The 13,982-nt window shown below is 37.0% G+C and overlaps 2 protein-coding genes across 16 annotated transcripts; one reads left to right on the top strand and one right to left on the bottom strand.

Annotated features, from left to right (window-relative positions):
* Positions 1-1,025: 1,025 nt before the first annotated feature.
* Positions 1,026-5,898, bottom strand: LOC117424751 (protein C19orf12 homolog). 15 transcript variants are annotated; one of them, XM_034041435.3, is made up of 6 exons: positions 5,788-5,898; positions 5,337-5,409; positions 3,579-3,659; positions 3,253-3,318; positions 2,958-3,135; positions 1,026-2,682 (listed from the first exon to the last, which is right to left on the bottom strand). In XM_034041435.3, the coding sequence occupies exons 5-6, from the start codon at positions 3,115-3,117 to the stop codon at positions 2,417-2,419; spliced, it is 426 nt and encodes a 141-aa protein (XP_033897326.1). In that variant the 5' UTR covers positions 3,118-3,135; positions 3,253-3,318; positions 3,579-3,659; positions 5,337-5,409; positions 5,788-5,898; the 3' UTR covers positions 1,026-2,416. The 15 variants fall into 15 exon arrangements, with proteins under 15 accessions (XP_033897326.1, XP_033897323.1, XP_058848717.1 ...); XM_034041432.3 differs by lacking the exon at positions 3,253-3,318; XM_058992734.1 differs by lacking the exon at positions 3,253-3,318 and having other exon boundaries at positions 2,958-3,148.
* On the top strand, positions 5,893-11,193 carry LOC117424750 (tumor protein p53-inducible nuclear protein 2-like). The gene is made up of 4 exons (XM_034041430.3): positions 5,893-6,029; positions 7,798-7,962; positions 8,998-9,139; positions 9,787-11,193. The coding sequence occupies exons 2-4, from the start codon at positions 7,842-7,844 to the stop codon at positions 10,001-10,003; spliced, it is 480 nt and encodes a 159-aa protein (XP_033897321.1). The 5' UTR covers positions 5,893-6,029; positions 7,798-7,841; the 3' UTR covers positions 10,004-11,193.
* Positions 11,194-13,982: the final 2,789 nt, after the last annotated feature.

Here is a 13,982-nt window from a genome sequence, read left to right on the forward strand (position 1 = left end):
AATTAGCCATGACACAAGTCATTGTGACACTATCAGTTGCTTACTCTGGTCCTTCCAGATGGAAAGTCTCTCTCCAAACCCTACTGTGCAATCTGTGTCAGTCAGTATGAGGGGACTGGAGTCAAAAGTATCTATGGAAGGATATATTTATATATTTTTTTACATTAGTCCTAAACCCAGGCCTGTATGTAAGAACATATTTAAATGATCAGGATCCTGGAGTCTGAGCAATCTGTACACTGTTCACCCCGTACAGCTGCATGGCATCTCATCATAGTAAACCTACAGACTCTAAGTCCTATGAATTATGAACTGTACTTCTTAACTTTGAGGTTCTACTGGTGTTTTATTGATTATCGTTTTGAAAACCCCAGCACTGGGTGCAGGACTATTGGTTGATAATGAACTGTTCCCATAGAGTCACAATATAAATACGTGGTTAAACATACTTGAAGTCCACAGAATGCTATAATGAAACCATTATAAATTATAATAGAAGTGTGCCATCTTGTGGTTGTGTCTGAATACAGCATGTCTTTAAACAAAACCCTTCACAGGCTTTGTTCTCGATTTCCTGGGTGTAAAACAGGAAGCTGGCTCGGTCACGGGATCAGAGAACACCCACTGAACCTTCAGTTCTCCTGAGCTGTGTGGGGAATTGCTGCGGTGAGGGGAGGGTAAAATTATTGGGCACACTAAATTAAAAACATTAATTGTATGCATTTAAATGCCCGACTGAGGGAAGGGTTAAATCAGCTAATATCTGAGATTGGCTTAAAAAAAAAAAAAAAAAAAAAAAAAAATAGCCTCCCTATTGGTTGCAAGATCAAGCTAAGTGTTATCTTCCTCAGTGTCTGCCAGTGCTGAAGCACTATTTTGCAAATCTAACTATCAGGATGAAGGTTCTGGCAGGGTACTCTTACAACAATGCGTATATTGATTAGACACTAGGAACTTCACTGTACATACCAGAGTACAGTGTACTTCAAACTAAATCACCATGAAAACATACCACAGATGTTGAATTAATTTCAAAACATTTATTTTGTCAGCTAATGTCAACAATTCACAGCTTTAAAAAATAACCTAATCAAAATCTCAATATCTCTTTGTCTTTGTGTCCAGTATACACGCCACACCCCAAGTAGTTCCTTGATTAAACATTATATTGCTGTCATGCAATTAAGTACATATATTGAATGTCATGTCAATTGATTTTAAGGATTAAAAATAAATTCTGCTCACAACGTTGTACATTGCTTGGCCGTGAATGATTTTCTACGGCAGCAGCAACCCTGCTTATTAATAATGTCTAATCATAATTACAATTCCTATATTAATGTTAAAAAAGTGGATGATTATTTTTGAGAATAAAAAAATATGAGCACAAGAAATAAAATAAAACCTACTAAATTGAACAGAAGCACAGTTATGATAATGTGCACCACTAACCTCATTACATCAGTATCCATTACAATCAAGTTACTACATACTGGAACTCATTTCATATTAACATTTGAATTAAAATTCTTTACATTGTCAAGAATATTACCAGCATTTCAAGTCATAGTGATACTGAACCAAAGGCACAGATACATAGTTTACCTAAACTTATTTTTTTTTAAGGCCATTATTCAACCACCATTAAGACCAGGAAAACAATAGTGACACACACACCAGGTCAGCAATAATCAAATACACCTAAAACCCATTTAATGAGGTAGTGGTCAAAAAAAGCTTTTTCTTTCTTAAATAAAATACAAGGTTCTGAGCTTACCCTATGCTTAAGTAAACATTCAACACTTCAAAACGGCATTCAGTCTATTTTTGCCACTCAATAGATATTAGTTTGTTGTTTGAATAACAGTTATCAAATATCCAGGTTATTAGCATCTTATATTTATCAGGATAAACTTGGATCTTACATCTACATTTTTTTATACCAGTACCTTTTAGTTTAAGTGAAATAAAAAATATGCTATTGTTAAAGAACTAGACATAAGTTGTTATGTTCTATTTCGGAAGCATTTTTAACCTTCCTTTCAAAAGAGTGGAATACACTTTTCACTGGAGCAAAAGCTTTGTAGATGTGTCCTGCAATGTTTAATATCTGCTATAATATTGAGCTTCCAAAATAAGTATTGATCTTTTATTTTTATTTTATTTTTTTTTACAAACTAACCCTATGTTCAATTGCATCCATCCAAGGACACACTGAGGTGGCTTACTTTTGAACAGTAAAACCCTCAAGTTTTTACATTAGGATTAGCCTCAATTCTCATGTCAGTATACCACTGATCCTGCTGAACATGCCAACTAAAAACATTTTTATAGGATTTTGACTAATTTGTACAATTATGTGCTTTGGACTCTGATCATACAACACATGGTTAAAGTAAAATAATAATAATAAGGGCTAGTCCCCGTACTGGACTTCAGCTCTGAGCTCCTGTGTGATGTAAGTCACGAGAGCAGCTGCCACTTTCTGCTGCAGGACTGCATTCCCCATGACCAGCGCTGAGAGCTGAGCAGCGTCAGTCCAGTTCAAATTCCCAATGATGGTCATGACGCTGTCATACAGTTGCTGCTGCTGCTGGGGCGGCATCTCCAAGATAATCTGGGGAAGAGGCCTAAACTGCCCACTGGTCATCCAGCAACCCAGCAAGCCACCCACTGCACCACCTGAAGCACGAAAATGAGATATCACTGTCACACACCAGATGAAAGGCCACATGTAATATATCATGGGTTACCCACTGTTAAAACTGATAGGACAGCTTGTTGTTTTTTCCTAATAAAAATAATAAATGGCAGGGGACATTGTTGTACTTCCAGTAACTTCTGAAATAAATCATACATTTTGAAAAGAAGAATGTTAAATTAAGTGTAAATGTACTTAATCAATGTGACTAATTTTTCAAATAAAAGCTTGGTTTTCTTTCAGTCAATTCACTTACCGACAGCAACCCCTGGTGGGCCTCCCACAAGGCCCCCCATGAAAGCTGTTGCTCCTGCCACAAAAGCCCCCTTCCCAGAATGCTTCACTGCGGCCTTCATTTGTTGCTGCTGAGACAGGTCGCAGCATAAGCGCATGACGTCATCCACTCGCACAGGCATCCTGGCTAGTGACACTCCCTGCTTAAAAACACTAATTAATGACCAGAAAAGCAAAGAATTCCTCAGCCTTGAATTGCCTTATTTAAATTAGGGAGTCTATTTTGAAACAAAAGCAAAGGTAACAGCAATGTGAACCTGATTGCTGAAAGATACGTTGACAAGATGCTGCTATTCAGTCTTCTAACACAACACAGGCCACACCTAAAATGACAACAGGACAAAGTCTAGGTTACAAGTACCTGTGCAATACTTACTGCCAAGCAACAAGAAGCGCTAACCACACTGCACTGCAAAATGTACACTGCATTTAAACATCCAAGACAACAATTTGAAACCAACCCATTTATAAGAATCTCTGAAAAAGGCTGTGCTGTACACATGTAAATTTCTAAACCCTGTGTTCTTTGCTGCTTGGTCCCAGCTGTTGTCCAGTAGACAAGTGAAAAATACATTTTATTTACCTTTACAAAAGCTTTACTGATGCTGATGTTTTTGTGCGAGGAACAGATCCCAACAAAATAATAAGCCCAGAATCTACCTGCCTGAAATTAAACAAGGAAATATTATTGATGTTACTTCTGTATTTATTGTAATAAATTATTATTTGGTTATTGTGGCAATAATAATTTTAGTACATAAAGTTACCAAAGAAATCCAATGGTACATTGGTACAGGTTAAAGGTCAAAGAAGCAAAGATTAAATACAATACACTATAGTGTGGGTCATGCTTGACTTTGCTTTGTTGATTACAATGACTTTTCTAACCGAATTTACCAGTAATTCTGATATGACAATGGAAGAATTACCCACAGTCACGTGATCCACGAGGCACCTGATTTATTTAAGGTAAAATGCTTCCGGAAAAAAAGCAAAAACTTTATAAAAACAAAAAGCCAGACTCCTAAAATAAATAAATAAATAAATAAAATCTTGGGTCAAACTACTACATTCACCATGTATACTGCAAAAAAAAGGAAAACATATCTCTGTCGTGTACATACAGTTAGTAGCCAGTGTATAAAAATTTCGTTATACAGTTTATTTTTTTTATGGTGCGGTGACCTTATACTTCAGATGTGCTATTATTATTATTTATTACATAATAGAACGGAATACAAAGAAATGTACAATAAGACATCCGCATCCTTTTAGCTAGTCTGACTTGCTAACAATCTATCCAGCGTTGCTCCCGAATGAACAATAACACATTCAACAACATTTGCGTTTTGTTAGTTGGCATACTTATTTGCCTGTTATAGTTTGTTATGTGTACATAGGTACTATGTAAAACCACAGGCTGTTTATTTATTTTTAAATCAGATGTGGTATAGCGTTTGACTTTTGATAGGGTTACCATGTGGCTCCAGATTAACCGGACGCTGTGAGACAGAACGGGATTTCAAACTTGCCCCTAAATTGAAATAAATGAAGGTGTAAATGAACCATCCTTACCTACAATTAATAATGGTGCTTAAATACCCGCATGCGCGTCAAATAATTGTATTATACTAAGAATGAATTGCAGCCAGTCGCTATTTTTTTCTGTTTGTTAAAATTCAAACGCCCATATTATTCTGCAAATACAATCGCATCATCATCTCGTTGCTCTATCGATAAATTAGCTATTCGTTCATTAAGATCTGATCAGAAGCAGCTGATCAGTGTGAATTGTTTGCTGCGCCCAAGCAATTCCACCACAGCAGGATTAATCTCAGCAAAGGTGGAGCTCATTTATACGTGAATTACTTTCAATTTAAGGGGAATTTTGAAATTCCGCTCTGTCTCAAAGCGTCCGGTTAATCTGGAGCCATGTGGTAACCCTAACTTTTGACAGTTTGTGAACCAGCTGGTTCTGCGCGCTGTTACCCGTATTTTACCCTGTACACACATACCTCACAAACGACAAACAATAACATACCGTGCCTTATCTTGTTTACAGTAAATTACGATTCTTTTTTTAGTCAAAATCCACTCTTTTCTTTCAGTTCAAATCCGTGCACAGTTACACTGTTTCACTTTTTGTTTCACAATGCTGCTTTAACCTTTCAGCCATCATCGCGTTGATTCACGGGATTTTGTTTTACTTACACGTCAATTTCCTGTAAAACTGGAAGTATTCTTAAATGAATATGTTCGAGATTTGTGTTGTATTTACGTTAAGTGCATGCGTTAATACAGGCATGTAAATTGTATTAAACTAACACAAAACGCTGCTTACCAAATTAGAAGATTCCAGGTGGAACGCGATAGCTGCAATATTCTGTTTAGCGTCTGTCGACCGACCCAAAAACCTGGACAAAGGCAAAAACTGCTTAGTTTTGTGTTTCCGATAAGTTGTGAGCTTCATTGAATAGTGTATAGACGTGATAAACATCAACTTCCAACATATGTACCACTAGCACGTAATACTTTGAAAGTGGGCTAGAATAATAATATAAAGTGACTAGTGTTTTTAATGTATATGCATCTGGAAATGTCTGTGCATTGCTTTATATAAGATCACGGAGTCGTCGTGATAATAAACAAGGTGACTAATTATCTTTGCACTTGATCTTTTGAAACTGTGCTTTGGGGAACCCTTTCAAACACAATAAATGATTTGGTATAAAATGACTGAAAAAAAAAAATGTCTACAAAGAAGGAGGAAACTCAAAATTCACCAACCCTACCCCGTTTTCTATCACCACTGCTGAGTGCAGCTGTGCTCCAATCTTGGTTCGCCCACCACCGCACTGTAAAAATGAGAAATGCCCGCCCCTTCGGGAGGAGTTACAGTGACGTGTTTTAAAAATCTTGATTACGAAACCAGGGGGCTGTAAACAGTGTTCAATACATAAACAAAGCTGAATTCTGTTGATCAGAGTACAACTATTTCGGTTTCTTGTACAAAAATCGACTTCCGTCTTTAGAGGTAACCCTTTTTCAATATTCATTAATAACTCAAAATGTGCAGCGACTGTTTTGCATGGATTTGTGTTTAGGAATATGTAAAAAAAATTGTACAGTACAGCTCAAGGCGTTTTCATGTTAGATTTAACACGATATAACCCAGATGTTTTCTGTTTTGTCTTCAAATACGTTTTTATATTATTATGTGATATATATATATATATATATATATATATATATATATATATATATATATATATATATATTACAGTGTCACTTATTAACATTCTAAAGTAACAAGTTTCTATCGATAACATGTTGTGGCAATTCTGTGAATAAACTCTTAAAACAAATACATTGCTAGACCAGTAAAAGAAGTAGCATTATGGCTGTTTCTGTATATCTCTGTATGTCATTTTTTTTTCCTGCGCCTTACACAAATAAATACCGCTATGTAGTTTGTAAATCGAGCATACTTTGTTATTTATTTATTTGTTTATTTATATTCTTTACTGAACAGAGTAAGAAACAGTAATATGCAAGCATCATACATTTTCAAAGAGCAGTGTATGGTCGCAAATGAGTTTGTTCTCAAACAGCTGAGACGTTTTTTCCAGTCTCAGTTGTGAAATTAGATACTGTTTTGTTGCAGTTGTTTATGTAACAGACAAGCTAACATGCGAACATTTATAGCTTTATTGAAAATAACTTCCAAACAGTATGTATTAATTTACTTCCGCTGTTATTCTTATTGAGTCATAGCATATTCAACTTAAGTCGGTATAGAACGTTCTACTGTAATCACCACGCACGTACAGGATGTCAAAACTTCTGTACAGCAGAGTACAGGGACAATCGATCAAGGAAACACATGTTTAACTTTGATAGCGATGTTTTATCACTTTGCAAGTGATGTAAAGATGTGATATAAAAGTAAAAAAAAAATTGAGGGTTTGGGGTAATGTAAACTAACTGGAGCGTGGTTTGTATTCTTTGAATTGTGGCAAACAGGCACCAAAGAACTCGTTTTTAGTATCAAGCTAAACCTGATTGTGAAGCACTGCGTTTTTAAAAACAGAGAAGTGAATTTACAGTACGTCAGCCTATATATAAGTCATGATTCTAGAGTTTATAAATATCTTGGCCGCATTAAAAATAGCGGCATGTAAGATCTGCAAATTACACTGTGTCTCTTGCAAGTCGGATACTGCCAAAACTGCTGAACATGATGCAGCTATCTTTACAGTCTGGTATTAACACGGTTCAAGGATAAACGAAAAGAGCAGGGCTTCTTCGGAGGGTTCGGGTTACCCGCATGCTATAGCAGACAGGCTTGTTTGGTAGAAAAAATGCAGTAAGACGTGAAATAAAAAGACTAGAAGCTTTTTAAAAACAATTGACTCCCACTTTTAAAGTAATTAGGATGCATTGCAAGCCAGACAACTACTGCAAGAACCTGGCTTTGCTTGTTTTAAAAGCACAACACACATAAAGAAGACCAGCTAGTAAGGTCAGTCAGTCTTTAGCCTAATGAAACAAAATGGCCACATGGGGGCGCCAAAAAAAAATCAAATAATACAGTATAACTCATTTTATGCTTTTTTTAAAAAAAAATACAAGTGTGTAACAGTTTGTGATGAAGCATTTCGTGCCAACATCAATCTGGAGATGGGTTTTCATTTTCAGGATGGGCCTTCAATTTGAGGATATACAGTGTATTAGTCTGTAGGCAAGAGGGAGCATGGTTAGCCAATACATTATTAGTGTTTGTATTTTAATTTTCTTCAAAGGTACTGTGGATTGAAAAACACCCGAGAAGAAAGCTTTTGTTAAAATGATTGGAAAAATTACAAGCCTCCTGCTTGGAGACAAAATGGAGGAAGCAAATGAATGTGTCGATCACGAAGAGCTCTTAGAAACTGAAGAGGGGGAGTGGGTCATCGTGAATGTGCAGGGTGAGTATTCCCAGAACTGATGGGGAGAGAGCAGATTTGTGTTTTAATACGCTGAAGATTGTTCGTACACAAAAGTTTGTCCAATTTAGGTTTAGCAAAACCTATTTCACAATGGCCTAACGTGTGAAGTCATTTTAGAACTACTGAAGAGAAGGTGAGACACATAATGTAATGCATTGCTATGAACATTTCAAAGCCATACATCTATCAGTCTTTGTAGGTTTTACCATCAAATATATCTGAACTGTTCATTCGAACTTCCTACAGTAAGTTGAATTTAATAAATCAGCTTAAACCAGCCTTAGGGATTGTAACACAAATACATTAAGGAAAACTAGAAATTCTGGGAATGTGTTTAGTAACACCTCTTTAGTGAAGAGCATTGACCTACTGTAGTAGTCTTAGCCACTGGATGAAGATCTGGCAAATCTTATGTTGACATTTATTGAAACTCCCTGTTTAAAAAGCAAGGCTAGTGAGTATCATGGAGAGGGACAGTGTAAACCCTCCTCTGTGTTCTTTTCTTTTAGTGATAGGACTTGTGTCACATACAAAGATAAAGCTAGTCATGTACTCAACTAAAGAAACATGCCCCCTGCAAGGCAGTTATCACATAAGGCATTATTCATGTGTAATGTGTAAGCAAACATGTAAAATACTGAACAGTGTAGTATTTTACTAAGCGTTGAACCAAAAATATACTCTTTTATGAAGACCTTGGTATTTTGCTACTGGCGTATTCATGTAAAAAACTGTTCTTGTTTTTGATGCATCTTGGAATATTTCTGGGTGCAAGTGTGAAGTAAACAGGGATATTATATTACACTAATGTGTCAAAGTAACAATACTGTCCTGGAACTCTAAATTAAAGATATGTGCATTTAATATATCAAGTTTGGCTAAAGATCGTCTTGGAAGATCGCTAAATGTCAACTTACTTCTTTTAAAATACTGTGAGGGGGGTGCATTCTTCATGTGTGATTGCGCAGGTGAGCACAGTTTGCTGAGCTGCACTGCTTTGACTGTCGTGTGCAGAGAGCTGCCCAGTGCTGCAGCTGGAGATGGGCCCCCTGGAGAACCTGCTGATTGAGCACCCCAGCATGTCTGTGTACAACATGAGAGGGCAGAGCAGCGACGAGGAGGAGGAGGAGGAGGAGGAGGATGCAGATGTTCCCTGGTGAGTCATTATCTCAGTCTTTTGTACTTTTTTGTATGTGGTATTTCACAATTCAATTTCATTACCAAAGAATGTGGTCACCAAAATGAAACTAGGAATGTATGCAATCCTCCAAGTATTGGGCAGTGCATCCCGATATGGCCTGATCCATTGGGCTATTTGTCATGTGACACTTAGGAATTGACTGATCAGAGAACAGCTTCAAAGCATGTTATCCAGCAGGGTCAAGAGGTATCCAATAGGATGGAGAGAAAAAAAAAATACTTCCCGTGGAAAAATACCCAGAGTTTTATGACAAAGATCATCACAATTATAAAGATGCAGATTTGAAAGGTAATATATGGGTGTCCATTTCGAAGGAACTGGATAAGCCTGGAATGTATGATTTATTGCCATATGTTGAAATACTGTCCGAGATTACTACATCGTGTTGATGAATATGTCCCAGTCTTGATCATAGTTTTGTCAATAGCAATTTTTGTCACATCGCCTCTGTGTTGCTTGTGGTGTGCATGGTCGCTGTGAATGTATCTTGTCGGCCAATGAAAAATCGCATCGCATCACGTCTGGCGTGTAGCAGCCTTTAGACTGTGTAGAAAATGCTACTTTATTTAAGTTAAATGTCCCACTTTTTCTTGCCTCTGCAGGCCTGCTCAGATGGAACGGTATGCCCCACGAAGGGTGACTGTTCTTGAACGCATCAGTCATTTGCACTACATGCAGAGGGCTGAGCTCCTCGTCAACCGCAGAAAGCTGAGCAGGAATCGCCTCCACAGACAGAACCGATCCAAGAAACACTATTCTCCAAAAGAAAAGCACTGTGGCAATTTCAAGCAGCCCTGCCAGCGTGTCTATAATTACTAAGCAAGAATCCAAATGCGAATTGCAGACTAGTTAGTTTAAAAACCCCATATTCTCAGAGCGTGCCAGATTTTTTTTTACATAAAACAAAAATGCCTGATTAATTTCTCATTAACCAAAAGAAAACCATGCTAATGTTATCAAATAAGTAAGAATGGCACTTTTTTGAGAATAAGCGATTATAGTTTTATACCCTGTATAACTCATAATGACACCTGTTTTATTGTTTTGAGAGTGTTGTGCTGTTACTTGCAGTGTTTCTAATATTTTGTGTAGTGGCTACTTCTTGTGGTAATAGCTGTAAGACTGTCATCAGGAATTAGTATCCCTAGCTGTGGATGCAAATCCCGGTGGTGAGATACTGTATATGTATGACTCTATGTATGTCTCACTAGAATCACTTATCCAGTTGGCTAAGGTATCATTTACCTCAAGGTACTGACAGTATCAGATTCTGGGGATGTATAGAGGACCCGGTCCAGTAAATCGTCCATGTTTCCATAAGTTACACAGAGATGCACCAGTATGTTCTCCATACTGTAATGGTGATTTCTAGACTTTATTAGTAGTGCATTATTAAACATGTGTGTGTTCACTGTTCAGCTAATGTTACAGCAATGGGGGCAGCTATTTGTGTGAATTTAATATTAATATTGAGTTTTAAAGTAAACATGATTGAAGTAAAAGCAACTATAATGTAATCAACTAATCATGCTTACATTTTACAGTTATGGTATTTGCATGCTTTAGCATTGTGCAACATTGTTTTTTAATGTACCATATATACATATTATCCAGTGTTGCATGCAGTATAACTTCTTTCTTTTTGTTTTAGCTCAGGGGGCTTGGTATATGTTAAAATACCATACGTATTACAAGCAAACTTGAAAGGTTATGTTGATTTGTATACATTTTTCACAGCACATCTTCAAATTTCAACACGTTGTTGTTATTGGTACTGGAATCAGACGATACAATGGTGTAAGTTATTACAAAGGAACAGTACGCCTTTCTTTATGTAATTGCAGCAGAGTAATGAATTGTGTTGTATGATGTAGTGTACTTTCGATTGAATGAGGAAGCACCACAGCAGCTTGTAAATATTACACACATTTTTTACAAAATGTTGTTAAAAATATTCTGTGCATTTCAACTAACTTCACTAAATAAAAAGTATGTTACTTTTTTGTTTAGATTTTTCTTTTAACGTGACTGCTGCATATTAAAAAAAAACAAACAAAAAAACAAAAAAAACTTTAATTTACAGCACAATATAGATTCTAAAGCGCCTGGCTAGCACCTCCAGGCAATGTTATGAACAAGTTTAAACTCCAGGGAAAAGACTCAAGTAAGTAATCCTTTAAAAAATCTCCCATTAAAGAAGCATGATCAGGGGCCATCAATTGAGCAGTCTTACTGTATCATCTAGCAACTCAGTTATGTGGTCAACAAATTGATGTAACTTTAAAAAATAGCAGTACTGAAAAAATAAACTACAATACAGGACTTGAGACAAACCACCTACTTCTCTAACCTGATCATCTAAAACAAAGGAAATCCAGCTCTCCTGTTTAAAACAATTAATAATATACTGCAGGTAATTCTGGTTCTGTCTTGCCCTCCTCAGTCCAGAGATGGGAAGTGTTTCTCATTTCAGTGATAAGGTGACTTCTATCAAAGCCCTGTTCTCAGCAGATATTCCAGCTGCCACCAGCACCCCAAGACCTGACATTGTTAAACTTGATTACTGTCAGCCTGTTTCTCCTCTCAGTTGACAAACAAATTCTTGCTATGAAGCCAACCACCTGTATGCTCGATCCCTGGCCTACTAAACTGCTTCGTGAGTGCTTGCCAGTCACGGAGCCACCAATGTCTAAGATCTTATCCAGTTGCTTGGTCCACTGCCTTTCAAGATCGCTGCCTGCACTCCTCTGCTAGGATCTGGCCCATGCTGTTTCAAAAGGATGCAGAGATCCTGAGACATGCTTTTGTCTCTTCCAGGATTGATTATTGCAATTCTCTCTTTATAGGCCTTCCTTGTCATGACTTCAGCTACTCCAAAACTCTGCTGTGCGCTTTCTAACTCGTACCAAACTAAGACAGCACATTAGCACTGACTTGGCTTCCTTACATTGGTTGTCTATAAAGCAGAGAATTGATTGTAAGGTCCTACTTCTGACATATAAGGCTTGTGGGGAATTTGGTCCAGATTACATTCGTGAGCTGGTGACGCCTACACTCCAGGTCGCTCTCTGCGTTCCTTCAACTCAGGTCTGCTCTCTTGTCTCTATGGGTGGAACAGCATTTTCTAATTATGCACCCAGACTCTGGAACTCACTCCCTCAGAATACCCGCCAGGCTGACTTGCTTCCGATTGATAAAAACGTTGATTAAGCTTATTCTTGATCGTACAGCACTGACTCTGTTGTGAAAGGTGATATATAAAAACTAATTGTATTGTAATAGAGTATTTCTGCAAAAGGAAGTCTAAGTGAAATAGTAGTATGGTATGTGTGTGTGTTTCTGCAGCATGTTTTTTTTTTTTTATTTGTAAGGGCTTTAAAATTATAGAATACAAAATGTCATTTTTAACTATGAATTTATTATAATTTATTTATTTATTTATTTATTTATTTATTTATTTATTTTTACAGACACTTATGTTTATGGAAAATATATTGCTTCAGTTTCCACTGGATACATTTGACTTCAAAAAATGTATACATTTATTTATTTTTTAAATGAGACAATAAATTAAATTTACATGGTATAAGAAATTGCATCACATAAAATACTGTATTTAACCCACTGGTATTCAGAATTTAGCTCCTCCCTATAAGAGAAATATAAACCAAGACTTTTGTTTAAGTATCTGTAGATAATGCTTAATAAAAGTGAAAACCAAGGGTTATTACACACACATAAATTAAAGTCCACACAGCTATTTAGTCTACTTAAATCCAATGGACTTTTAGTGTGATTTCATCCAAACAAGTCATGCTCTAAGCTTATGTATGTTTTTCCATTAAACTCTTAACACGCTGTGGGTCTACACTACTGGCCCAAAGCCCTCCTTTCTTGAAGTATGAGCCAATGATTATTCCGCTTGCATCTAGGTAGTGTCAGAGGTCACACTAGAGCCAATCAGAGAAGGAATTCTTACAGCCTGGACGACCTCTGCAAAAAATGAATTAGTTCAACAAAAAATGTAACATACTAGTTTTCAATATAGCTCATTGTTTTGCAAAAATAAGTCAAGTTATTGCAGTAACATTTCCGATGGTGATGGACAACACAGTTCTGACTATATGGACACCCACTGGTGTCCATATAAACCACAGTACACAAGGATGGCTCAGCTTGTCAAAGTGGTACCGTGTGGTAATCGTTTTGCCTTTCACATTTAGAGGGCAGAGTTCAAATCTGGCAGATCACAAGCCTCCGAATGGAGACCATTGTTTGCTAGAAGGTATTATTCACTGTGCCCTAAGCAGTGCTGGGACAAAGTGTTTTATGTTTGAACATTAGTTAGAAATAACAAGAGGAATAATAAGCAGCCGCTAGCCACTTAAAATGGGAATGCATCTGAGATTCATTTCTGTATTATGCTGGCAGAGCAAAGTACAGCAGTGGTCTGCTGTAGGTAGGCAAATTGCCAAACAAGAGCCAGGATAATGTGGCTGTCTGGGTCCATCCGTGTTGTGTTTACTACCTTCAGAGCAAATCAGCCATCTGGAACATTATTTAAAAATAGACCAAAGGTGGTAGCTATATTAGTAGAGCAAGTCTCTGTCATGCAGAATGCATGCCCTTCATTAGAGATATCAGCCGGGAGACTGGAATGCATCCTCTCCCAGGAAACCCTGCTCTTTATATGTCAGACAGATTTCACAGGCACCAGTAGCATTAAAGCTGTTTATACCCAGGAGGAAGACAAACCTGATCACAATAATAAAGCAGGCAAGGAATGCCTCGTTACTTG

The sequence above is a fragment of the Acipenser ruthenus genome, chromosome 19, assembly GCF_902713425.1.
Source record: "Acipenser ruthenus chromosome 19, fAciRut3.2 maternal haplotype, whole genome shotgun sequence".
NCBI classification, from domain to species: Eukaryota; Metazoa; Chordata; class Actinopteri; order Acipenseriformes; family Acipenseridae; genus Acipenser; species Acipenser ruthenus.